The 21,842-nt window shown below is 37.9% G+C and overlaps 1 protein-coding gene across 2 annotated transcripts; it reads left to right on the forward strand.

The window, feature by feature from the left end:
• Positions 1 to 1,722: 1,722 nt before the first annotated feature.
• LOC127411393 (sphingomyelin synthase-related protein 1-like) lies at positions 1,723 to 13,186 on the forward strand. Of its 2 annotated transcripts, XM_051646923.1 has the most exons (6): positions 1,723 to 1,860; positions 6,100 to 6,688; positions 7,328 to 7,423; positions 7,818 to 7,935; positions 9,493 to 9,643; positions 11,864 to 13,186. In XM_051646923.1, the coding sequence occupies exons 2-6, from the start codon at positions 6,102 to 6,104 to the stop codon at positions 12,166 to 12,168; spliced, it is 1,257 nt and encodes a 418-aa protein (XP_051502883.1). In that variant the 5' UTR covers positions 1,723 to 1,860; positions 6,100 to 6,101; the 3' UTR covers positions 12,169 to 13,186. The 2 variants fall into 2 exon arrangements, with proteins under 2 accessions (XP_051502883.1, XP_051502882.1); XM_051646922.1 differs by lacking the exon at positions 1,723 to 1,860 and having other exon boundaries at positions 5,798 to 6,688.
• Positions 13,187 to 21,842: the final 8,656 nt, after the last annotated feature.

Here is a 21,842-nt window from a genome sequence, read left to right on the forward strand (position 1 = left end):
GATGTGTCTGACACTCCGAATCTAAATGAGCCGATAACCGGGAGTAATATGATCCTAGAACTGGTGATATCTGCTTTTGCCAAATCTTCTTTGCAATGAAACGCTCCAACTCGTTCACAAATCAGACTGAACGCTCGGGTCGCAACAGTTCTCGAGTCAACAGTACAATGAATCACTCATAACAGTTCTCGAGTCAACAGTATACTGAACTGAGAATTGCCTCTTTTGGAGGTGTCCGACATCCTGAAAACTGATGAGCTGCTGACATGGAGCATGTATGTGATTAAGGGATGAAATGTATGTTTCAGGTGTATTTTGCTGAACAACAGAGAGTATAACAAATAAAACATACTGGAAATATGTTTATGACTTGATTGTATTACCGTTTTATCAACGTATGAAGATGATCCAGTCTACAGCTCTGGAGTCAACAATACATTGAGTCGTTCACAGCAGTTCTCGAGTCAACAGTACACTGATCCGAGGACAGCAGCTCTCGCGTCAGCAGTACATTCAGTCGATCACAGCAGTTTGCAAGTCACCAGTACACTGAACTGAGAATCGCCTCTTTCGGACATAATACTGAGAACTGCTGATCAGTGAGCAGCTGATGAGCATGCATGAACCGAAGACTTGAATGAGGGGCGAAACGTTTCAGTCGAGAGATGTAAACAAATTTTACTATAGAGTATTGTGCATGCAGATTATATCTGAAGTTGTGATGAGCTGGATCATGGTTTCTGTAAAAAAGGGTGAGTTGACTAAGACTAGTTTAATCACTTTTTATGCTTTAAACATGTGTAGAACATCCACGTTTGTATATCAGTGTCAGTATTGGGTGTTTTAGGTGCAAAACTTTAATGTAGGATGTATTGTAAGATCACGGAATGAAACACTGATGACTATAAACACACTTATTATTATAACTTAATTAAATAAAATATTATAATCAGCAATATGCCCTTACATATGGCTTTATTGAATGTGTTTGTGCGTGTATTCTATGATGCCGGCGTATTGGCATTATATAAAGTGATGTCATTATGTGAATATGTAAAAGAACTGGTGAATAATTTTTTTTTTTTTAACCAGTTTACTGACACAAACAATCTGAAAGAACCGATTCATGGAAAAGAATCAGACTTCCTATCACTAAAGTGAAGTGGAACACAGCCCTACTTTACCTTATCACTTCTGTAGCCCTGCCCAGCAGCAGTGAGCAGTGAGATGGCAAGAGGTGTGTCACTAGAGCAGGTCTGTCAAGAGCAGAGAGCAATCATATCAGGGCGTTTTCTGTCAAATCTTAAAGGAGAAGCAGCACCAAAACTGAGTGTTTCAGGCAGCATCAGAATGAGGGTGGGAAATTATCATGTTTTACCAATATTTTACTGTTTTTTGTGCAAAATTCTTTACTAATATCCTACGTGAACATTAAGGAACATAATAAAATAATAAAAAAGGCATATCATGATCCCTTTTACTCCAATATCAATACTCAATGCATTTCAGGCACATGTAAATCTAAGATAATAAGGATGATAAAAGTAAATAATGATGATTAGAGTGTTTTTGGTTTCGACCAAGGTTCGATTACTGGATTACATCAGCGTCTCGAGCAAATCTCCATTGAACTTTAAGTTCTCTTTCATATGTGGACTTCCGAAGCCACCCTCATGGGGCGTGTCGTGTGTGACGCCACTTCTGTTTACATGCTGTTTGGTCGTCACAGGCAGCATGGTAGTGAGTCAGAAGCCGAAAGGTGATGTGGCGAGAGATCACAAGGCTGGGATTTCGAGCTGTTTTGCGTGGAGTGTTTTTTAACACAACTAGATTGTTTAAATAACCGCAAGGACAAACAGGGTAAGACAGGCGCAAAGCTAATATGACAAGCGATGGCACTCACACACACTTCCATACACGCATCCACGCGGTCGGAAAACCAGATTGGTCAAGGGTCTCGAGACACCTGCTTATTGCGCTTTGTCGAGCAATTTTAGCGTGGTCTGAACGGCCCCATAGATGTGTTTATGCCGTCTTAATAAAAGCTTATGGAGCAGTCGTTCCTTGAGATCACAGGTTTAGTTTCACGGTCGTTCTCTGATCTGTGATTGCTGTCAAAGATAGACTCAGGCGCCTCCGGTACAATGGACATCGGAGCCAAAGCTCCAAATGCGACTTTATTCAGCGTTTCACGCGAAACATCAGCGAGAGCACTTTCTGGATGTGTGATATTACGTAAGGTTGCATTGTTCTAGAGCGAGTATGTATATTCTTTGATTTAAATATACTGTTCTGTTTAACAGATTCAGATGTGGTTGATGATGGTGGGGGGGGGGCGACAGGTTTTGTTAACAACAGGCTGTTTGTTCATGCTTCGTAATGTCCCTGAGTCAATAATTGGTCTTTGTACGGAGTGACATTCTGTTAGAGTACGTGTGTATACACACCCAGTGTGTATCATTTTATATTTAATCGAAACAACATCATCTATTCACCCTAATGTCATTCCAAACCTGTATGACTGGTTTCGATGGAACACTAAAGTATTACATATATATTGGCTGTCTCAGTTGCAATTTTCAATTCAATAAAATTGACAGTGATTTGTACTTTCAAGCTCTAAATAGGACAAAATACAGGCTATTACTCATCTGTTATATTCCAAATCTTCGAAGCTATTATATAGCCTGGTGTGATGAACATAGTGACATTTTTATTCACTGTAAATCTTCTCCATTGTAGCTCACAAAGTTCATTTGTGCCTTTGCACATTCAAACATGGCATCTCAAGATGCATAAATGATGCATCTCATTGATGTCAAACACAACTGGTTTCTGTGTGTTTCATGACTGTAATGTGATGTGTTTGGCTTTACTTGAGCGCAATTACAATTGAGATCTGGGAACAAATAATGACTGAAATTTCAGTCTGTTCCACAAACATACAAAGCTATTGTATGACTTCAGAATCCTTGGAATATAGCGAATGAGTCATAATTACTACTTGGTGCGTTTTGACATTTTTGGCATGGCATTATAAATGACCGTCCATTTTTATTATCAGCAAAACTGGGCTATACAATATATATCACAACTTTTTTTAATAAAGATTTTGGGGTTGTGAATTTAATTGTGCGTAGTGTTCTTTGCATAAGCGTTAGATGATTTCGTCAGTTATTTATTTGTCTTTTTGTTTTTCTTTCTTCTTTATTCCCAATTTCTGTTATGTTTTCTCAGTTGTACCTTTGTTTGCACACTGCAGTCTGATTGGTGAGGTCTCATCAGTGTGTGAAAGATGTGCACCAATCACAATAGTGAATTAAACGTCACAGAATGAGCTTGTATCCGTTCAGAAATTGCACATATCGCAGTTTTATTGCATTGCGATTAATTGCGCAGCCCTCCTGCAAAATATATCAATTTGTGTTCCATCAAATAAATAACATATGTGTTTGTTAAGATATCAAGGTGAATAAAAGTGGTCAGAATTTTCATTTTTTGGATGAACTATTCATTTAAAAGTCTGATGGTTATGAATCTCTCTCTAATTTTGGAAATTCCGAAATTCAAGTGTTCAGCTTTCGTGTTGATGTATTTATCCATAAATAATGGATGCCAATGGGCAGAGATGTTGGTCTGGATTGTGGTTTCGTGTTGTGTCAATAGGTCTAATGTGTAACCCTGATAAGAGGTTTTGCTGTATGTGTGATACAAGTCAGCATTTTTAAAAAGTCATCAGTGTTATCAGTTCCTGTCTGGTAACAAATTGCAAGTCCTTTACTTTGATTACCAGTGCAAGCATTTGAATTAAATAAGCAAACTTCTGCTCCTTAAGATCAACTCTTGGACATTCATTGAGACATTCATTCAAGTACTCACTCATCTGGTCAAATATTTGAAGAGATCCCACAAATATTTAGAGAGACTTTGTATTCGGAGAGATTACATGAATGCTGTTTACAATTAGCCATTTAATTCAGTCAGTACCTGTCATTCAGTTTGTTCATTTAGACTTAACTTAGTTTCCTCACACTTACAAAGTATGATCATGTAGCTCTGATAATTTGTGCACAACCCCCTCACTGAACCACTCTGATTACATTTCAGACATTCTTTAACTGAATACAGAGGTTACATGCAATCACTGATAAGCAAGTGTATAGTGTACTTGTGACAGCAAGTAATAAATACACATTTACAGTGCATCCGGAAAGTATTCACAGCGCTTCACTTTTTCCACATTTTGTTATGTTACAGCCTTATTCCAAAATGGATTAAATTCATTATTTTCCTCAATATTTTACAAACAATATCCCATAATGACAACGTGAAAGAAGTTTGTTTGAAATCTTTGCAAATTTATAAAAAAAAAAAAAAAAAAAAAAAAAAAAAATCACATGTACATAAGTATTCACAGCCTTTGCTCAATACTTTGTTGAAGCACCTTTGGCACCAATTACAGCCTCAAGTCTTTTTGAGTATGATGCTACAAGCATGGCACACCTATTCTTGGGCAGTTTCTCCCATTCTTCTTTGCAGGACCTCTCAAGCTCCATCAGGTTGGATGGGGAATGTCGGTGCACTGCCATTTTCAGATCTCTCCAGAGATGTTCAATCGGGTTCAAGTCTGGGCTCTGGCTGGGCCACTCAAGGACATTCACAGAGTTGTCCCGGAGCCACTCCTTTGTTATCTTGGCTGTGTGCTTAGGGTCGTTGTCCTGTTGGAAGATGAACCTTCCCCCAGTCTGAGGTCCAGAGCACTGTGGAGCAGGTTTTCATCAAGGATGTCTCTATATTGCTGCATTCATCTTTCCCTTGATCCTGACTAGTCTCCCAGTTCCTGCCGCTGAAAAACATCCCCACAGCATGATGCTGCCACCACCATGCTTCACTGTAGGGATGGTATTGGCCAGGTGATGAGCGGTGCCTGGTTTCCTCCAGACCTGACGCTTGCCATTCAGGCCAAAGTGTTCAATCGTTGTTTCTCATGGTCTGAGAGTCCTTCAGGTGCCTTTTGGCAAACTCCAGGCGGGCTGTCATGTGCCTTTCACTGAGGAGTGGCTTCCGTCTGGCCAATCTACCATACAGGCCTGATTGGTGGAGTGCTGCAGAGATGGTTGTTCTTCTGGAAGGTTCTCCTCTCTCCACAGAGAAATGCTGGAGCTCTGTCAGAGTGACCATCGGGTTCTTGGTCACCTCCCTGACTAAGGCCCTTCTCCCCCGATCGCTCAGTTTGGCCAGGCAGCCAGCTCTAGGAAGAGTCCTGGTGGTTCCAAACTTCTTCCATTTACGGATGATGGAGGCCACTGTGATCATTGGGACCTTCAATGCTGCAGAAATTTTTCTGTACCCTTCCCCAGATCTGATTCTCGTTACAATCCTGTCTTGGAGGTCAACAGACAATTCCTTGGACTTCATGGCTTGGTTTGTGCTCTGACATGCACTGTTAACTGTGGGACCTTATATAGACAGGTGTGTGCCTTTCCAAATCATGTCAAATCAACTGAATTTACCACAGTTGGACACCAATCAAGTTGTAGAAACATCTCAAGGATGATCAGTGGAAACAGGATGCACCTGAGCTCAATTTTGAGTGTCATGGCAAAGGCTGTGAATACTTATGTACATGTGATGTTTTTCATTTTTTATTTTTAATAAACTTGCAAAGATTTCAAACAAACTTCTTTCACATTGTCATTATGGGGTATTGTTTGTAGAATTATGAGGAAAATAATGAATTTAATCCATTTTGGAATAAGGCTATAACATAACAAAATGTGGAAAAAGTGAAGCGCTGTGAATACTTTCCGGATGCACTGTACTCAAAATTTGCAGAAATAGTTGGAAACAGTAATAATATTGGGTAATTAATCAGCCTGACTGATATATCAGTCTTGCACTAGATTTAAAATTCAGTGCATCTGTTTAAGTTCAAAGGCTTACTTAAGGAATATTAGAAATAAAAACATTCATGTTTATCTGTGTGTTTGTACTTTTATCCAAGTATAAGTGGAATCTTGCCTTGATGAGCTGTACATAACATTCTGTTTTATCGTACTGTGCGTTTAAAAGTTGGATGAGGGTTCTGCTTGTCTGCAGGTATGCCACGGTCCAGGTACGCTTGTGTGGAAGGTTGGAGCAGTAAGCAGGTAGCCAGCTGGCTGAGGGAACAGGGATTTCGTGAATATGTGGATCTCCTGTGCTCTAAGCACCGTTTAGATGGAGCCAGCCTACTGTGCCTTGGTGAGACTGATCTACGGTCCCCTCCACTGGAGCTTAAGGTGCTGGGTGACATTAAGAGACTGATGCTGGCGGTGCGGAGACTACAGAGACAACACACGGCCCTCACATGCTTAGGGTCAGAGGTCAGTGCGTTGTCTCCCATAAACACTGGGGGTACGGACCGTACCGTTTGTAACGGCTTCGTAGAACGAGGATCAGGAGACTATCAACACTGTAACGGGGTCGGGGCGGTCACCACAGTTGGCAGAGAACATAGCAATGGTTTCTCTAATGGGAAACGTAAGCAGCATTCTGGTCGGTTTGATCCGGAGTACTGGAAAACTGCACTCGGCACCCTTTATGCCATGCTGGTGTGTGGACTGACATCATTCGTAATGGTGCTCGTGCATGAGAGAGTTCCTGACATGCGGACATACCCACCACTTCCAGACATATTTCTGGATAGGTGAGTTAGGTTTGCATGTGTGGATGTATTTTATATCAGTTGTGTGTTATATACTGTAGCTTACCCAGCACAGAGCTCAACTGAATGTAGGGTTCAGTGATATATTGAATATTCTGAATTAAATATATTGATATTTTTATGTGCTTTTTATTTTGCCTAATAACTGTGCCAGTTCCATGGTGACTCCTTGTGTCATGTTTTCTGAGTATATTTTTTTCAGTTGCGTCTCTGATTTTAAACATCAGCAAAAATATAGAAAAGTTTAGAAGTCTGATTAATTTCCGTGCAGCTGTTCTTTTAAATTGTATGATTCAGTGACTCAGTTCAAAACACTGATTTAATGATTCGATTGCATAATCATTCATTTTAAGTTTAGGATTACAAATGGCTGTTTTGTCATAAATATTTGCAAATACATAAATATCAAAATATATAGAGAATTTCATCAAAAGGATGAAAAATATTGAGATAAAATTATTTTAAATTCTCACATCCCTTACTCTGCTTCCTTGTTATGATCACAGTTCAGTGAATGTGTGAAGTTTGTTTTAGTCATTGTTTATGCTCCTTAGCTTGTGGTTTATGTGGGTGTTTTATATGAATAATTATGATTATTGAATCTTGTGATTTATGTGTCAGTGTCCCCAGAATTCCCTGGGCTTTCGCCATGGCTGAAGCATGTGGAGTGGTGCTGGGTTTCATATTACTGCTGGTGTTGTTGATGCACAAACATAGGTAAATATACTCAGACAAACGAAAATTTACGGTGGTCTCAGGGCTGTGTTAATATTACAGAAATATAATACCCTCAGAGACAAAGGAGTCCTTTAGAAGGTGAAGGAACATATGAAAATTCTTTATTAATATGCATATAATCTCATGTAAATTTAATTGGAAAGTTAGATAAAGATAGTTGGCATCAGAGATAGATTTTCCTGGCAGATGTAATGTGATTATGCTTTTTAGGCCACACTGTTTGATTTTTGTTTTCAAAAACATGTGCAGAGCTGGGTTGTGTTTTTTTTTTTACCATGGTTAACAGTGAATTTCAGACTGTATATCATGAATCTTAGATTGCTCACTGAGTGATCAGTTTCATATTCATTGGCCTGGTGTGTGTGTGTGTTAGGTCCATTCTGTTTCGCAGGCTGTGTAGTCTGATGGGGACAGTGTTCTTGCTCCGCTGTGTCACTATGTTTGTCACCTCACTGTCTGTACCTGGTCATCATCTGCAGTGTTCAGGCAAGGTGAGGAATATGCAAATACACACCCTATTTCCTTCTCATGCTCTGTCTTAGAGGTACATTCGGGGTGAACAATGTAGTAGTAACAACAATTGACCGTAATGAACACACAACTGAAACTAATTCTTGAATTGTGTTTTGTTAAATTATTTAGTCAATTTGAATTTGGAAGTAAAATCACCCCTAAAGAGACAAGGACAAAAAGAATGATGGGTTCTTTTTTGCCCTTCTTTTGGTTTTCTTTCTCATCTTCTTTGTTGTATAGCAGTTATACTGTAGTTGTTTTTGTAAAAGATACACACTTTGTTTTGTTTTTTTGGGAGGCGGGTGGGTGAGTGACAAGGAGGAATTATGCTGAATAAAGACACCTGATGATATTTAATTTAGTGGCCTTACTAAATTCATAACTGAAGATTGTACTGTATATCATGTAGTGACCTTATTTGCACACATCCCTTCATGAGAATTTTTTTACAAATCAGACAATGATAATTCTTAATTTGACCTGCACAATGGACAAGACAGGGTTGGTTTTTTGTCACCATTTTATGTATAATATCAATATGCAAAAAGTACCTTTATTCTTAATATCTTCCTTAATAGATTGCAGTGGAAAAGTTTACTCAAGTATTAAGATATCAAAAAAGTACTTTTGCTTGTTTGAAGCAAAATTCACCCTCTGTTGGCTCATCTTACACCAAATATCAAGTTTCGGGACTTTGGGAAAGGTTGATGGAATCAAGAGGATTTCTCCAGCGACTATTGTATTTTTGACAGCAATTTATTTTATCAGCTGCCAATAATGCTATATAATGTCAGTCCTGTTGAATTGTGTGGAATTGTAAAGAATTTGATTCTTGTCAGAAGCTGCAGAAGAAATATAATATTCCTGCATATTGTTTTAAAAAACTGGGGCTGTCAATTTAACACATTGATTTAGCTAATTATATTTAAAAACAAAACGTGTTGAAAAATGAACTCTTAAATCACGCCCTCATCGCAGTGGAACCAAACCTTGAATAGAAGATTGCAAAATTAATTGCTATGAACTGTAGGCAAGTGACAATGAAGTCAAACAAACCATATATTGACTTGTAAAGCCATTTTTATAATGTGTAGTCATTCAATAATTTACTTGTCTGCTACAATAATGTAAAATTATCATCCTTTGGGAACTTTTCTCAGCAAAGATTGATTACATGGGATTAATTGCGATTAATTATATTCATTAACTGGCATATATAATTAATTCAGTTAAAATTTGTATTGATTTACTGCTCTATTTGAACACATTTTCTCTCTCATCTCACTGTTTGGCTATTTGTCAAATACACACTGTTATTTTTGTAGCATTACAGATAAAGCACATAGATTGTTTGCAGGAGTATTATTGTGTGTATATTATAAAGGATAAACATTAGCACAAAGTATTGAATCATTCTGCCCTGGTGAACCTCATAAAACAACACACAACCAGTCAGACAATTCAGCCACACCATCATCATCATCTCTGCTTTCTGTGTATATGTGCAGATGTGAATGTGGATCTGTGTTTTGCAGATGTATGGCGATACCTGGGCAAAAGTGCAGCGTGCAGTGGACATCTGGAGTGGACTTGGCATGTCTTTAACTGGTGTTCATACATGTGGGGATTACATGTTTAGTGGACACACTGTTGTTCTCACCATGCTTAACTTCTTTGTCACCGAGTGTGAGTACACAAGCTGTGCTTAGGGATTTACTCGTATGCAGATATATACACTACCGTTCAAAAGTTTGGGGTCACTTGACTAAAATGTTTCTCATGATCTTAAAAATCTTTTGATCTGAAGGCGTATTCTTAAATATTTGAAATTAGTTTTGTTTATTTTTTTCATTTATAAAACTAACATTTAAAAAAAAAAAAATAAGGTTTTTGAAATTGATGACTTGGACCGAATAATTAAGAAAAACAGCCAATAAGTGCCCAACATAGATGGGAACTCCTTCAATACTGTTTAAAAAGCATCCCAGGGTGATACCTCAAGAAGTTGGTTAAGAAAATGTCAAGAGTACATGTCTGCAAAATCTAGGCAAATGGTGACTACTTTGAAGATGCTAAAATATAACACAGTTTTGATTTATGCAAATTAGCCAACTCAGCATCAATTTTAAAGGATTTCTGGGCTTTAAGCTGTCTCCATCTTTCAAAGGCATCTCCAATATTTATCCTTATTTTACTACGCCTCTGGTCATGGGGGTTTTAGATGGCTGGTGGAGGCTTTTTAGGTCGGGTGGAATCTGTTATCTCTGATCCAGTTCGTTTGCTGGCTTCCATGGCTGCACCACGCTTTGTTTTTTGCCTGCAAACTTGTTCAAATCTGGCAACCTGGCGGTGTCGAAATTCTATTGGTGAGTGGGCAGTGGGCTGGATCACACAGGCCAAAACATAAACAGAAATTCCAGCTCGGAATGGAAACTTCAAAGTAGAATATTCTGGCTGTAGCATTGTTATCGGAGAAGCCAGTATTTCAACTTGGCGTGTTTCCTAATTCTCTCAATAAAAAGTCAATATACTGTATATTCTTTGAAAACAATTTCGGGTTCAATAAAAGTTAAGCTCTATCAACAGCATTTATGGCAAAATGTTGACTACCACAAAAATGTATTTCAGATAAAAAATAAGTGAGATACTTACACTGGAAGTGAATGGGGCCAAACAGTAAATGTCAAAATACTTACTGTTTCAAAAGTATAGCCACAAGACATAAACAATATGCGCTTTAACATGATTTTAGTGTGATAAAATCGGTCACTTAACATTTCTGTGTAAAAAGTTATATCCAATTTTGCAACTTTGTTACTATGACGACATAACAGCGTAAACCCTGTAATCTGGAAAATGCTAAAACACCTCAGCTCAAGTAATACACAGGTTTTAACAGAAGAATTATTGTAAGTGCTTTTATAAAATTATAAGCTTCACATTTCTGCCTTTTTAAACCCTCCAAAAACTGGCCCCATTCACTTCCATTGTAAGTGCCTCACCGCAACCTTGGTTTTTGCTTCTTTTTTAAAGAAAGGATGTAACAATTATTTTTTTGTGGTAATCCACATTGTGCCACAAATGCTGTTGATTGATCTTAACTTGTATTGAACAAGGAATATTCCTTTTAAGGGTGTTCAGATTTATAATTTTTTTTTACTTGGGAAAAAGGAAAAATACAATTTTTCATTAAATTTTTCTTCAATGAAATTAAGGTGCATAGCCAAACCTGTTTCTTAAGAAGTGGGAGTCCACTTACCTTTAGCCATGTAGTGTACCGGTCAAAAGTTTTGAAACACTCATTCTTTATTATCATTTTTTTTTTTTTTTTTTTCACATTTTAGAATAATAGTAAAGTCATCAAAACTATGGAATAACATAAATGAAACTATGGGAATTATGTTGTGACTAAACAAAATCCAAAATAAATCAAAACTGTGTCATATTTTAGTATCTTCAAAGTAGTCACCCTTTGCCTAGATTTTGCAGACATGTACTCTTGACATTTTCTCAACCAACTTCTTGAGGTATCACCCTGGGATGCTTTTTAAACAGTATTGAAGGAGTTCCCATCTATGTTGGGCACTTATTGGCTGCTTTTCTTTATTATTTGGTCCAAGTCATTTTTTTATTAATCAAATTTTAGTTTTATATTGAAATAGATTAATATGCTGGCACAATTGTATTTTTGTCTACAAACCTAATTTCAAACATTTAAGCATACGCCCTCAAATCAAAAGATTTTTAAGATCATGAGAAACATTTTAGTCAAGTGTTTCAAAACCTTTGACCGGTAGTGTATGTAGAATATCTAGCAATTCTGGGTCATATTAAGGTTTATCAACTATCCCTGTTGATACAGAATCTTTATTTAGTGGTTTGATTAATGTCTCTTTGTGATTTTAGATACACCACGTAACTGGAACTTCATCCATACCACGTCTTGGGTCCTAAACCTGTTTGGAATTTTCTTCATCTTGGCGGCTCATGAACACTACTCTATTGACGTCTTCATCGCGTTCTACATCACCACCAGACTGTTCCTGTACTACCATACGCTTGCAAACACACAAGCCTATCAGCACAGCCGCAGAGCACGTATCTGGTTCCCCCTCTTCTCTTTCTTTGAGTGCAATGTGACAGGACCTGTTCCAAATGTGTATAGCTGGCCTTTCTCCAAACCTGCCTTCATGAAGATAATTATAGGATAGACTGTGTATTCATGACAAGCTCAGACTGTGGCGTTTTTTCACGTTTGTTGTCTTGGGTATTATTTATTTGTTTATTTATTGCTTTTTGTTCGTGTATCTTTTCGCAACCTCTTTTGGTAATGATTTGTATTCTACTGTAAATCAGAACACTGTGTTGTTTTGGTGATTTGCACTAATTAGAATATTGGACAATGGCTGCCTGTTTACCAATTTATAAAGAACATACACAGGCTTCTTTTTTCCATTGGATACACTTGTGTACTTCATTAATATCACAGATTCTTTTGACTGTTTCTGGAACAAGAATTATCTAGTGAAGTTTTGAAAGTTCAACAATTAAAACACCAGATTTACAGTATATCACACTAACAGTTAGCCCATAATATTTCCACATAAAAAAAAAACAAAAAAAAAACACTTGCAATATCAGAGGGGTTAAAATTATAGGGAGGAAAAAATACAAAAAGAGCTTATCTGTGAGTCCTTATACTGATACCTCAGTCTTTGACTTTGACTCATGTTTCCTGTGGTGCTTATTATTGTTGGGCTACTTCATAATGGTTCATATTTAAAGACTTCTAGCCACAGAGATGTAATGCTTATTTATTAATGATTTTGGCATTTTGCTATGAATAATTTACTTTTGTTTAAATACTTTAATTTTGATGTCCTAAAAGAGATTACTGTTACAAAATGTTTTGTCAGTATCAGCATCAGTATTAATCTCAACAGCCAAAGAAATGATCAACATTATATGTATTATATATTTTATATGGGCATCATTGTTAAAAAGGAGGTGCAGCATTTTTGTTGATCTGTAAGATTAATTATGCTTGTCAAGATTTTTTTTTTTGTAAGTGTATGCATGGGCACATGGAAGTCATGTGTTTGTGAATGCAACTTATTTTTATGTCACTGTTTCTGTTTTGGTGTTTTATTGAAATGTTATTTAATGCCAACAAAAGTCTTATCAAGTGACAGACTATTTTATACAATAATAAAAGTTTACAGACTTAAACTCACAATACATTGTTGTATGTGTGTTTTTCTGTTTTAGCGTGTCTTGTGATTAAACATCATGAACCAACAAAGTTTTGTTTTATTGAGGTGTTGCCTTATTTGATTTGTGCTCTGTTTAGTTGATCAGTCATCTGATTTGAGAGTGAATAACCACTTCAATTATTACTTGTTTATGATACAAAATGAATGTTTGCCTTCAGATGATGAGTCTCATGGACTACTTTTGTGACACTTTTGGTGCTTTCTTTAAGCTAAAGTGAGTAACTATCAACTGCTGTTGTATTGAAATAAGCGAATGGAACATCCTTTAAAATATCTCTGTTCTGCAGAAGAAAGTCATACGAGTTGGGAACAACACGAGGGTGGGTAATAGTGACAGAATTTAAATTTTTTGGTGAACTATTCATGTCAGAACATTGTCTTTCCACAGGCAGCCAGAATACTTAACCCAGACAGACTGCCCATATATAGTACCGTATTTAACAACCACCCTCAATATGGTCTCCTTTATCCACACTATATTCACTTCATCCTTTATTTAGCATGATCCCTCATCATCTCTAATCTGATTAAAGAGAAACATGAACAAATGTCTACCAAGACACAGTTCTAACAGTTCTTGAAAATTAACTAGAAATCATTTAAATACACTGTAGGTTTTGTTTGAAGATATATATCAATTATACTGACCTCTTATAACTTCTGCAGACACATAACACATGACAGTCCAGACACACATAGAGGTTTAAGGAATCTAGCTGAGTATGATAATAATTTAAGCAATGCACTTAACTGAATTTAACTGCATCAGAATGTTGCTATGGCAACTGTTTAAAAAAACGACATAAGACTAAGTATATAAATGATAGTCACTACTAAGAATTAAAACATTAAATAAATTATTAAATATATGATTCAGAACACTTCCCGCCTGGCTTCTGTAAGATGCCATCACCACTGCCGATATATAGGATCCATCTGTTTATACAGTCTCTGGAAACAAGAGAAGGACTATGTCCGAGATGGGTCGCAAGTAGACTTTAGGTGTGCCGTCCTTCACCATCTTAACCTCAACCTTCCTGACTTTCCCATCTTTTCCATGAATGCTTTTTACTATAATGCCCAAGGACCAATCATTTCTTTTGACCTGACTGTCCTTTAGTAGAACTACATCTCCCTCTTGGAGATTCCGCTTCTCCAGTTGCCATTTTGTGTGATTCTGTAGAATGCTGAGATACTCCTTTTTCCAACAATGCCAGAAGGTTTTGGTTAAACTTTGTACTTGCCTCCAGTGGTGACTGTACAGGTCCTTATAACTGAAATCACCTTTTGTGGGAAGAAGTGCACCAATCTTTTGCATGAGAAGTGTTGCTGGAGTTAGGATGAGTGGATAGCTTGGATCTGATGATACTGGTACTAGTGGATGAGCATTTACAATAGCTGAAACCTCAGGGGCCTGGGTAGCTCAGTGGTAAAATATGCTGGCTACCACCCCTGGAGTACACTAGCTCGCTAGTTCAAATCCCAGTGTGTGCTGAGTGACTCCAGCCAGGTCTCCTAAGCAACCAAATTGGCCCGGTTGCTAGGGAGGTTAAAGTCACATGGAGTAAACTCCTCATGGTTGCTATAATGTGGTTTGTTCTCGGTGGGGCATGGTGAGTTGAGCGTGGTTGCTGCAGTGGATGGCATGAAGCCTCCACACATACTATGTCTCCGTGGCAACACGCTCAACAAGCCATGTGATAAGATGCGTGGGTTGATGGTCTCAGACGCAGAGGCAACTGGGATTCGTCCTCTGCCACCCGGACTGAGGCAAATCACTATGCAACCATGAGGACTTAAAAAGTACATTGGGAATTGGGCATTCCAAATTGGGGGGAAAAAAAATAAAATAAAAAAAATAGCTGAAACCTCTGCCATGAGTGTGGTAAGGACTTCATTGGTAAGTTTTGCTTGAATGATTTTCAGCAACATAGAAAAAGAATGCACTTCCCATGTGTGATGAATGTGGTGGGTTGAAACTCCAGGTGCAATCATTGTCACTTAAGTATTGCTGAATTTCCCTGTTACTACTGACAGTATCGATCTTCATTACCTTGCCCCAACAAAGTTTGTACCACAGTCTGATCTTACCTGTTAAACTGGTCTCCGAATGGAGAAGAACCTTCGTAGATTATTTATGAAGCTTGAAATGTCCATGGATTCAATCACCTCAATAAGAATAGTTCTGGTGCTCATGCAAGTTAACAGTACTGCCCAGCGTTTTCTGCTTGCTGCGCCTCCTCTGGTTCATCATGTTGTGATCGTCCATGGTCCAAAAACATCCAATCCAACACAAGAGAATGGGGGATCAGTACTGAGGCGGTCCACAAGTCTGCCATTTTTTGTGTTTCTTTCTTCCCTCTCAGTCTCCGACAGGTGACACACTGACGTATGATGCTACTTATTCTTCTTTGTCCACCAATAATCCACAGACCAGCTGCTCTTAAGACACCTTCTGTGAAATGGCGTCCTTTTGATGTTGAACCTGGGAGTGATAATGCCGGATGAGTAAGGTTGTAACATGACTACGTCCAGGTAAGATTAAAGGGTGGACTTCATCTTTCTCAAAGGATGACTGGGATAAGTGTCCACCAATTCTGAGTAGGCCTGTATTGTCTATGTGAGGGCTAAGATTGAAGAGGGGACTTTTCCTAGAGACATCTGTTCCTTTCTCAATGCCTTTAAGTTCATGATTAAATGCTTCTTGCTGCAGACTATGGATTATGATGTTCTTGGCATTCTGCAGATCTTCTGCCGAACAGGGTTTCTTAAATATGCGCCACCCTCTGCTTTCCCCTGGTTTGTTGTCCTGGCTGAAAGATTGGGTGATGTGTTTCGGCCTTGAAATAGTATGTATAAGGTTCTGTCAGTCTGAGAACTTCTTGAAGCGCTTAGAGTCAAGTTTATGACAGAAGACTTTGGTGGCACAAACACTGACTTCAGGCTGGACATCAATATCAGATTCAGAATCAACTAAGACTGTGGGAACTGAAGTTGTTGTTTCATGCTCAAGTGACTGTTAACCATGTGCTGTTCATGAGCTTTTCTGCTGAAATGGATCTTGAAGCATGATCAGCAGGGTTGTGGTTAGTGGGAACATACTTCTATTGCCCTGGACATGTAGATCTTCTTATGCGCTGTACTCGATTGTGCACATACACATAAAATATCCTAGATTCATTATGAATGTATCCAAGAACAACTTTACTATCTGAGCAGAATGTCACAGCAACAAGTTTAACAATGATCTCATCAGTGACAGTCTCAGTTATAGTCAAAGTAATGGAATTATAATTTAAGGATGTGGTGCAAGCTTGGCCTTGCCAAAAATGAATCCAACATTTACATTGCCATCTGTGTTAGTGGTCCTTAAATAAGCAACAGCAGCAATGGCAGTGATGGAAGCATCATAATTATTTTATCTGTGCATTTCTCAGAGTGTTGGATGTGTATGCTCTGGGAATTGTCGTGTTTCTTAGTTCTTTCAATGAGTCTCTCCATGTTTCCATTCATTGAACATGTGTTCTGGTAGAGATGCATCCAAATCACATGCCTTCATGGTGAGCTCTCTGAGCAAAGATCTACCTTTGATGATTACTGGTGCTGCAAATCCAAATGGATCAAATAGACTGTTTACTGTAGACAAGATTCCATGTCTTGTGGATGGTTTCTCATCATTTTACACCTTAAAGGTGAAGATGTCCTTTGAAACATCCCAACTTACCCCTAAACTTCTCTGCATAGGTGGGAAGTCGACAGCAAGGTCCAAGTTCTTTAGGCCTTTTACTAAATCTTCTTCAGGGAAAGCTCTAATTACTTCAACTTTGTTTGAGGCAATCTTATGTAGGTGAAGATTTGATTCTGCCAGCATCTCTTGGGCATTTCTGAGGAGTATGATGACTTCTTGCTCTGCGGGTAGGGATACCAGGGCATCATCAACATAAAAATTATTTTCAATGAACTGCCTTTCCTCTGAATCATTTTCAATCTCTTCTTCAAGGGCAGCCCTCTTGAGCCCGTTCATGGCCACCGCTGGTGAGGGGCTGTTGCCAAAGACATGCACTTGCATTCTGTATTATACAACTTCAACATCTATGTCATGGTTGTGGTACCAAAGAAAACGCAAGAAATTTCAATGGTCTTCTATGACTACAAAGCAATGAAACATTTGCTGGATATCAGCAGTTATGGCAACCTGCTCTTTCCTGAAACACCCCAAGTAGACTGTTGTTCATGTTTGGCCTGGTAAGCAGAACATTGTTCAATGACACTCAGTTCAGTTTTGCCTGAGAAAGGCCTTACGCTCATCTATGGGTTTCTCCCTAAATCCTTTACATTTATGGAGGGGGTGTGGCTTCTTATGAATTGGGCACTGTTTGTTGAACTCTTCTCCCACCAACTTAGGCCTTTCCTTAAAAATGGCATGGTCAACTTCAGTCTTGTGCACAGCAACAGGGGACCTTTTTAATCTGGAGGGAAACTTCTGACCTGTAGGTGACACTGTGCTTGGATTGTTGATTGTAAAACTGGGATCATTTCTCATATGAGCCTCATTCCTGATGAAAAGGGAGGGAACCTTACATTATGCTCTTGCATATACCTGGACCCTTGTTGAATCCACCTCTCCTGGAGCACAAACGGTACCTTCTCAAGAATTGGAGCAATCCCTCGGGAGGTGCCTAGGTGAGACAGACCAGGTAGGTATCCTTCTGTTTTTGCACAATCAAGCTCAAACAATAAATCTCCTAGTTCCCTGAGACGTTGCGGGTCCCTATTAGAGATTCTGGGGAAGCGATCAGTTTTATTTTGCTGACTCAATAGCTTCAGAAGTGCCAAAGCACTGTTCCAGCCTTTCCCAAATACTACTGAGGCCTACAGCAGGGTAGTTTATATGAACTGACCTTATTCGTCGAGCATGCTCATCTGATTCTGGACCCAGTTACTTTGTTAGCAAGTTGAGCACTTCACTAGGCTTCAATGGCATTTGAGAATGTTGATTTCCACGGCCAGTAATTCTCAGGATTATCATCAAACTTTATGAGACCGACTATGAGTAGAAACTTAATTTAATACCTCTGAATTTTCAGGTTTTGTAGTACAGCACACATTTCTCATTTCAGGTGATTAATACATATTTGAGGTATAGCATCTTGATGGCTGAGGAAAATTAGCCATTATCTGTTGACCAGGGGCCGGATTCACAAACGTTCTTAAGAAGAAATTTCTTCTTAACTACCATTTTCTTCTTAATATGTAACTTAAGAAAAAAGTTAAGAATATTTTGTATTTCCCAAATAAACTTCTTAAGAAAGTTCTTATATTTTTTCTTAAGATTGTTCTTAAGAAAAAACATAAGAAGCATTCAAATTCTCGAAAAAATATTTCTTAAAAATCGTCGTAAATAATATCTTAATGTTAGGATAACCTCACAGTTGTCTTAAATTCTAAAAGGTAAGATGTTTAATGAATTTACTGGGTTTTTCATGTTGAGTCTGAAGTCGCAATGGGCTGTTTACGTAGAAATGTGATTTTAGACCAAAAAAAAAAAACGTTTTTGACTGTTTTGTGTTTAATTATATTTTATTGTCAGCTTTCAAACCATGTAAATCACCAAATTCAAACAATAAATGATGTTTTGAAGCTTATTAATGTGGTGACAAATCATGCTTATTCAAATGGGTGTGCTGCATATAGCGCTCTCTCTCCGCAATCTTTAGAGTTCATAGAACATAAGAATTATAACATTAGAAAGCTGAGACTTTCTTTTTCACCCTTTATCCACATCCCTATCAGAGTTGGGCACAGTGGCGACAGCCTCTGCCACCCTTTCCCATTTACCCGCCTTTCCAACATGATATTATTATCAAGCTTCCCAAGGAGAACTTTTTCCTTGCAGTAATATCCCCAGCTCTTGTCTACTGAAGTTTTTGTTTCTTTCTGGTTAGCAGCAAGTAAATTCTCCAATGACGGTTAATGTCATTAAACTAACACATCTTATGCACTTTACATTCAAATAGGAAGCGAGGTGCTTGCTATTTAAAAAAAAAGTTAAAAGTTACATTTATTGTTACGATTTACCAGTGTTGAAGTACTGAATTTGTTGTAGGCTATTAGTCAAGGTAACTCCATTAGCAGGCTGATCAAACAATGTCAAAGCCTGTTAAGATGTCCTTAAGAAAATATTTGAGAACTTCTTAAGAATTTTTCAAGAATTGCACTCTGAATTCTTAAGAACAGGTGTGTCTTTTTCAGGTATGTTGACAGACTGAGAGCTGACATGTGGGGGCTGTGGCTGAGAGAGTGGCACTATGTATGAAGTGACATTTTGAATTGTTCCTTGAGAATATTTAATGGGCTACCTATGAGAGGAGAGGGCATTTTGCTGTTCTCTATCTGCTGGTTGAAACAGGGGTGTGACATCCTTTTTTGATGTTTGCTGATGTTTGCATTTGTATGTATTTTGATCTTGAACATATTTTTCTGTTCTTTCTAGTGAGTGGAAGGATGGGCTCATATGTTCATATTCATTTTATGGGGTTTTTTCTAAGTCAGCTACATCGACCGCAGCCTCAAAGGCTGTTGCTTCAGCTAAAGCTGCTCCTGCTATTTTTTCCTGCTGGAGCACTTAGTCCTTTAAATGGTTTAAATATTACATAACTGATAGGTGTACAAACAATAAATACATAAATGATAAGAAAAATTACAGACAATGCCTTCTTCAAGCGATCACAAGATGAGAGGTTTCAGGAATCTAGCTTAGGGTACGTTTACACAACAACGATGTAATAAAAACGGAAACGATTTTCCTTTGCGTTTTTGAAAAGTTTCGCATACAGACGACAACGTTGTCAAAACGATCCCCGTTCACATGGATCCGCGAAAACGACTAAAAACGCTGTATTATGCATGCCAGGCCAGTAGTTGGTGATGTCACTTTGTAAAGAAACACTACGCGCCTGCGCACATAAGCATTCTTCCACAGAGCAGTGAATACAAACAATGAAGATGGCGAAAGCATCGAGCAATTTTGTCTGGACAGACGATAATGTTGCTTTATTACTACAAGTCCTGTAGTCTGCCATTGTAGTTTTGAATGTCTCACGCGTTGTTTTGAAGTACTCGCGCGCATGCCTATAGACTGAACACGTAATACGCGTGCGCATGATATCATCGTTTTCACAAATTCGCGTTTTTGTATGTTTACACAGAGACGATAACGGCATCGTTTTCAGAAACTTGCACTTTGAAACCCGTTTTCAAAAGTTTGCGTTTTCAGGCCACAAAACGCCGTTGTCGTGTAAACGAACAGCCAAAACGCATAAAAAGTTTTCCGTTTTTAGTTGAAAATGTTGTTGTGTAAATGGCCTCTTAGTGTGATACTAATTTAAACAATGCACTTAACTGAATTTTACTGTATCAGAATGTTGCTATGGCAACCATTTAAAAAAACTACATAAAATGACTAAATATATAAATGATAGCCACTACTAAGCATTAAAATATTAAATAAATAATTAAATATATGATCCAGAACAATATACAATATATATATATATATATATATATATATATATATATATATATATTTCTAACCAGGCTTCAAGGACATGTATAACAGTTTAAACAATAAAATTCTCATTACACATCTTTTCACATAGAACACATATTGCACTTATTCACTAAACTGGAAAACACTCTGGACTATAAATCATTAAATAAGATATGATTGATTAATACTAAATTTACATACCCAGTCCTCACGTGTGCCAAAACGTGATCAAATTCCACACATGCAAGACATATACATCCTTCAAGAATAACCCATAACAATCACTCAGTTTTAACATACGACTCTTCTGAACACATATTTAATGCAATTTATAAGCATTTTGTGTAAAATGTGATATTTACCCAAGAATTCTCAACCAATTTTCAAAACTGGGAGCTCTCTTGCACAACCAATGCTCTCATGTCTCTAACCAGCACACATGCACAATAGGAGTCCCGGAAAGCCAGTGTTGCAAAACTCCGGTTCTTAAAGGGGCCGGAGTATATATATATATATATATATAATTATTACATTATTATATATAATTATTTTTTGCATTGCTTCAAAAATAATACCTACAATAATACAGCAACAGGCATTTTTCATGTATCTTTTATCTGTTCGCTTATTATTTTTTATAGTCACCTTATTTTTGGATCAGTCATATTCTGTAATGATGGCATGATGACATGGAGCTGTATCTTTATGAGCGAGTGCTCACTAAAACCGGCTCACTGACACACCAATGTTTTAAGTCATTTCAAGTCCATTTTGATTTGGATGTGACCAAAAGTGTAGTTGTCCGAGTCAGTTAGTTGCTTAATCTGTAAATATCTCTCCACTTCTATCAGCACATCCCATTCATACTGATCTGCGGAGGCCCAGTGTGAAGAAAAGAACATGAGAGGCGGGCACGATCGCAATGATTGATTGACAGCGTATTGACTGAATCAATACAAAGTTGAGGCAAAGTCTCCCCACAAGTGACTTCGCCTGTACTCTGTGGTTCTCGGCTCACATTCACGCCACGCTTTAGGAGCTCAGTGAAACTACAATGTGCTCA

Source organism: Myxocyprinus asiaticus, chromosome 20, assembly GCF_019703515.2.
Source record: "Myxocyprinus asiaticus isolate MX2 ecotype Aquarium Trade chromosome 20, UBuf_Myxa_2, whole genome shotgun sequence".
NCBI lineage: Eukaryota > Metazoa > Chordata > Actinopteri > Cypriniformes > Catostomidae > Myxocyprinus > Myxocyprinus asiaticus.

Bases quoted from the DNA above. Each gene is read 5' to 3' on its own strand.
- LOC127411393 (XM_051646923.1), top strand. From the start codon at position 6,102: ATGCCACGGTCCAGGTACGCTTGTGTGGAAGGTTGGAGCAGTAAGCAG. The intron at 7,936-9,492 runs GTGAGGAATATG...TGTGTTTTGCAG, and splicing joins ATCTGCAGTGTTCAGGCAAG to ATGTATGGCGATACCTGGGC. The intron at 9,644-11,863 runs GTGAGTACACAA...TTGTGATTTTAG, and splicing joins TAACTTCTTTGTCACCGAGT to ATACACCACGTAACTGGAAC.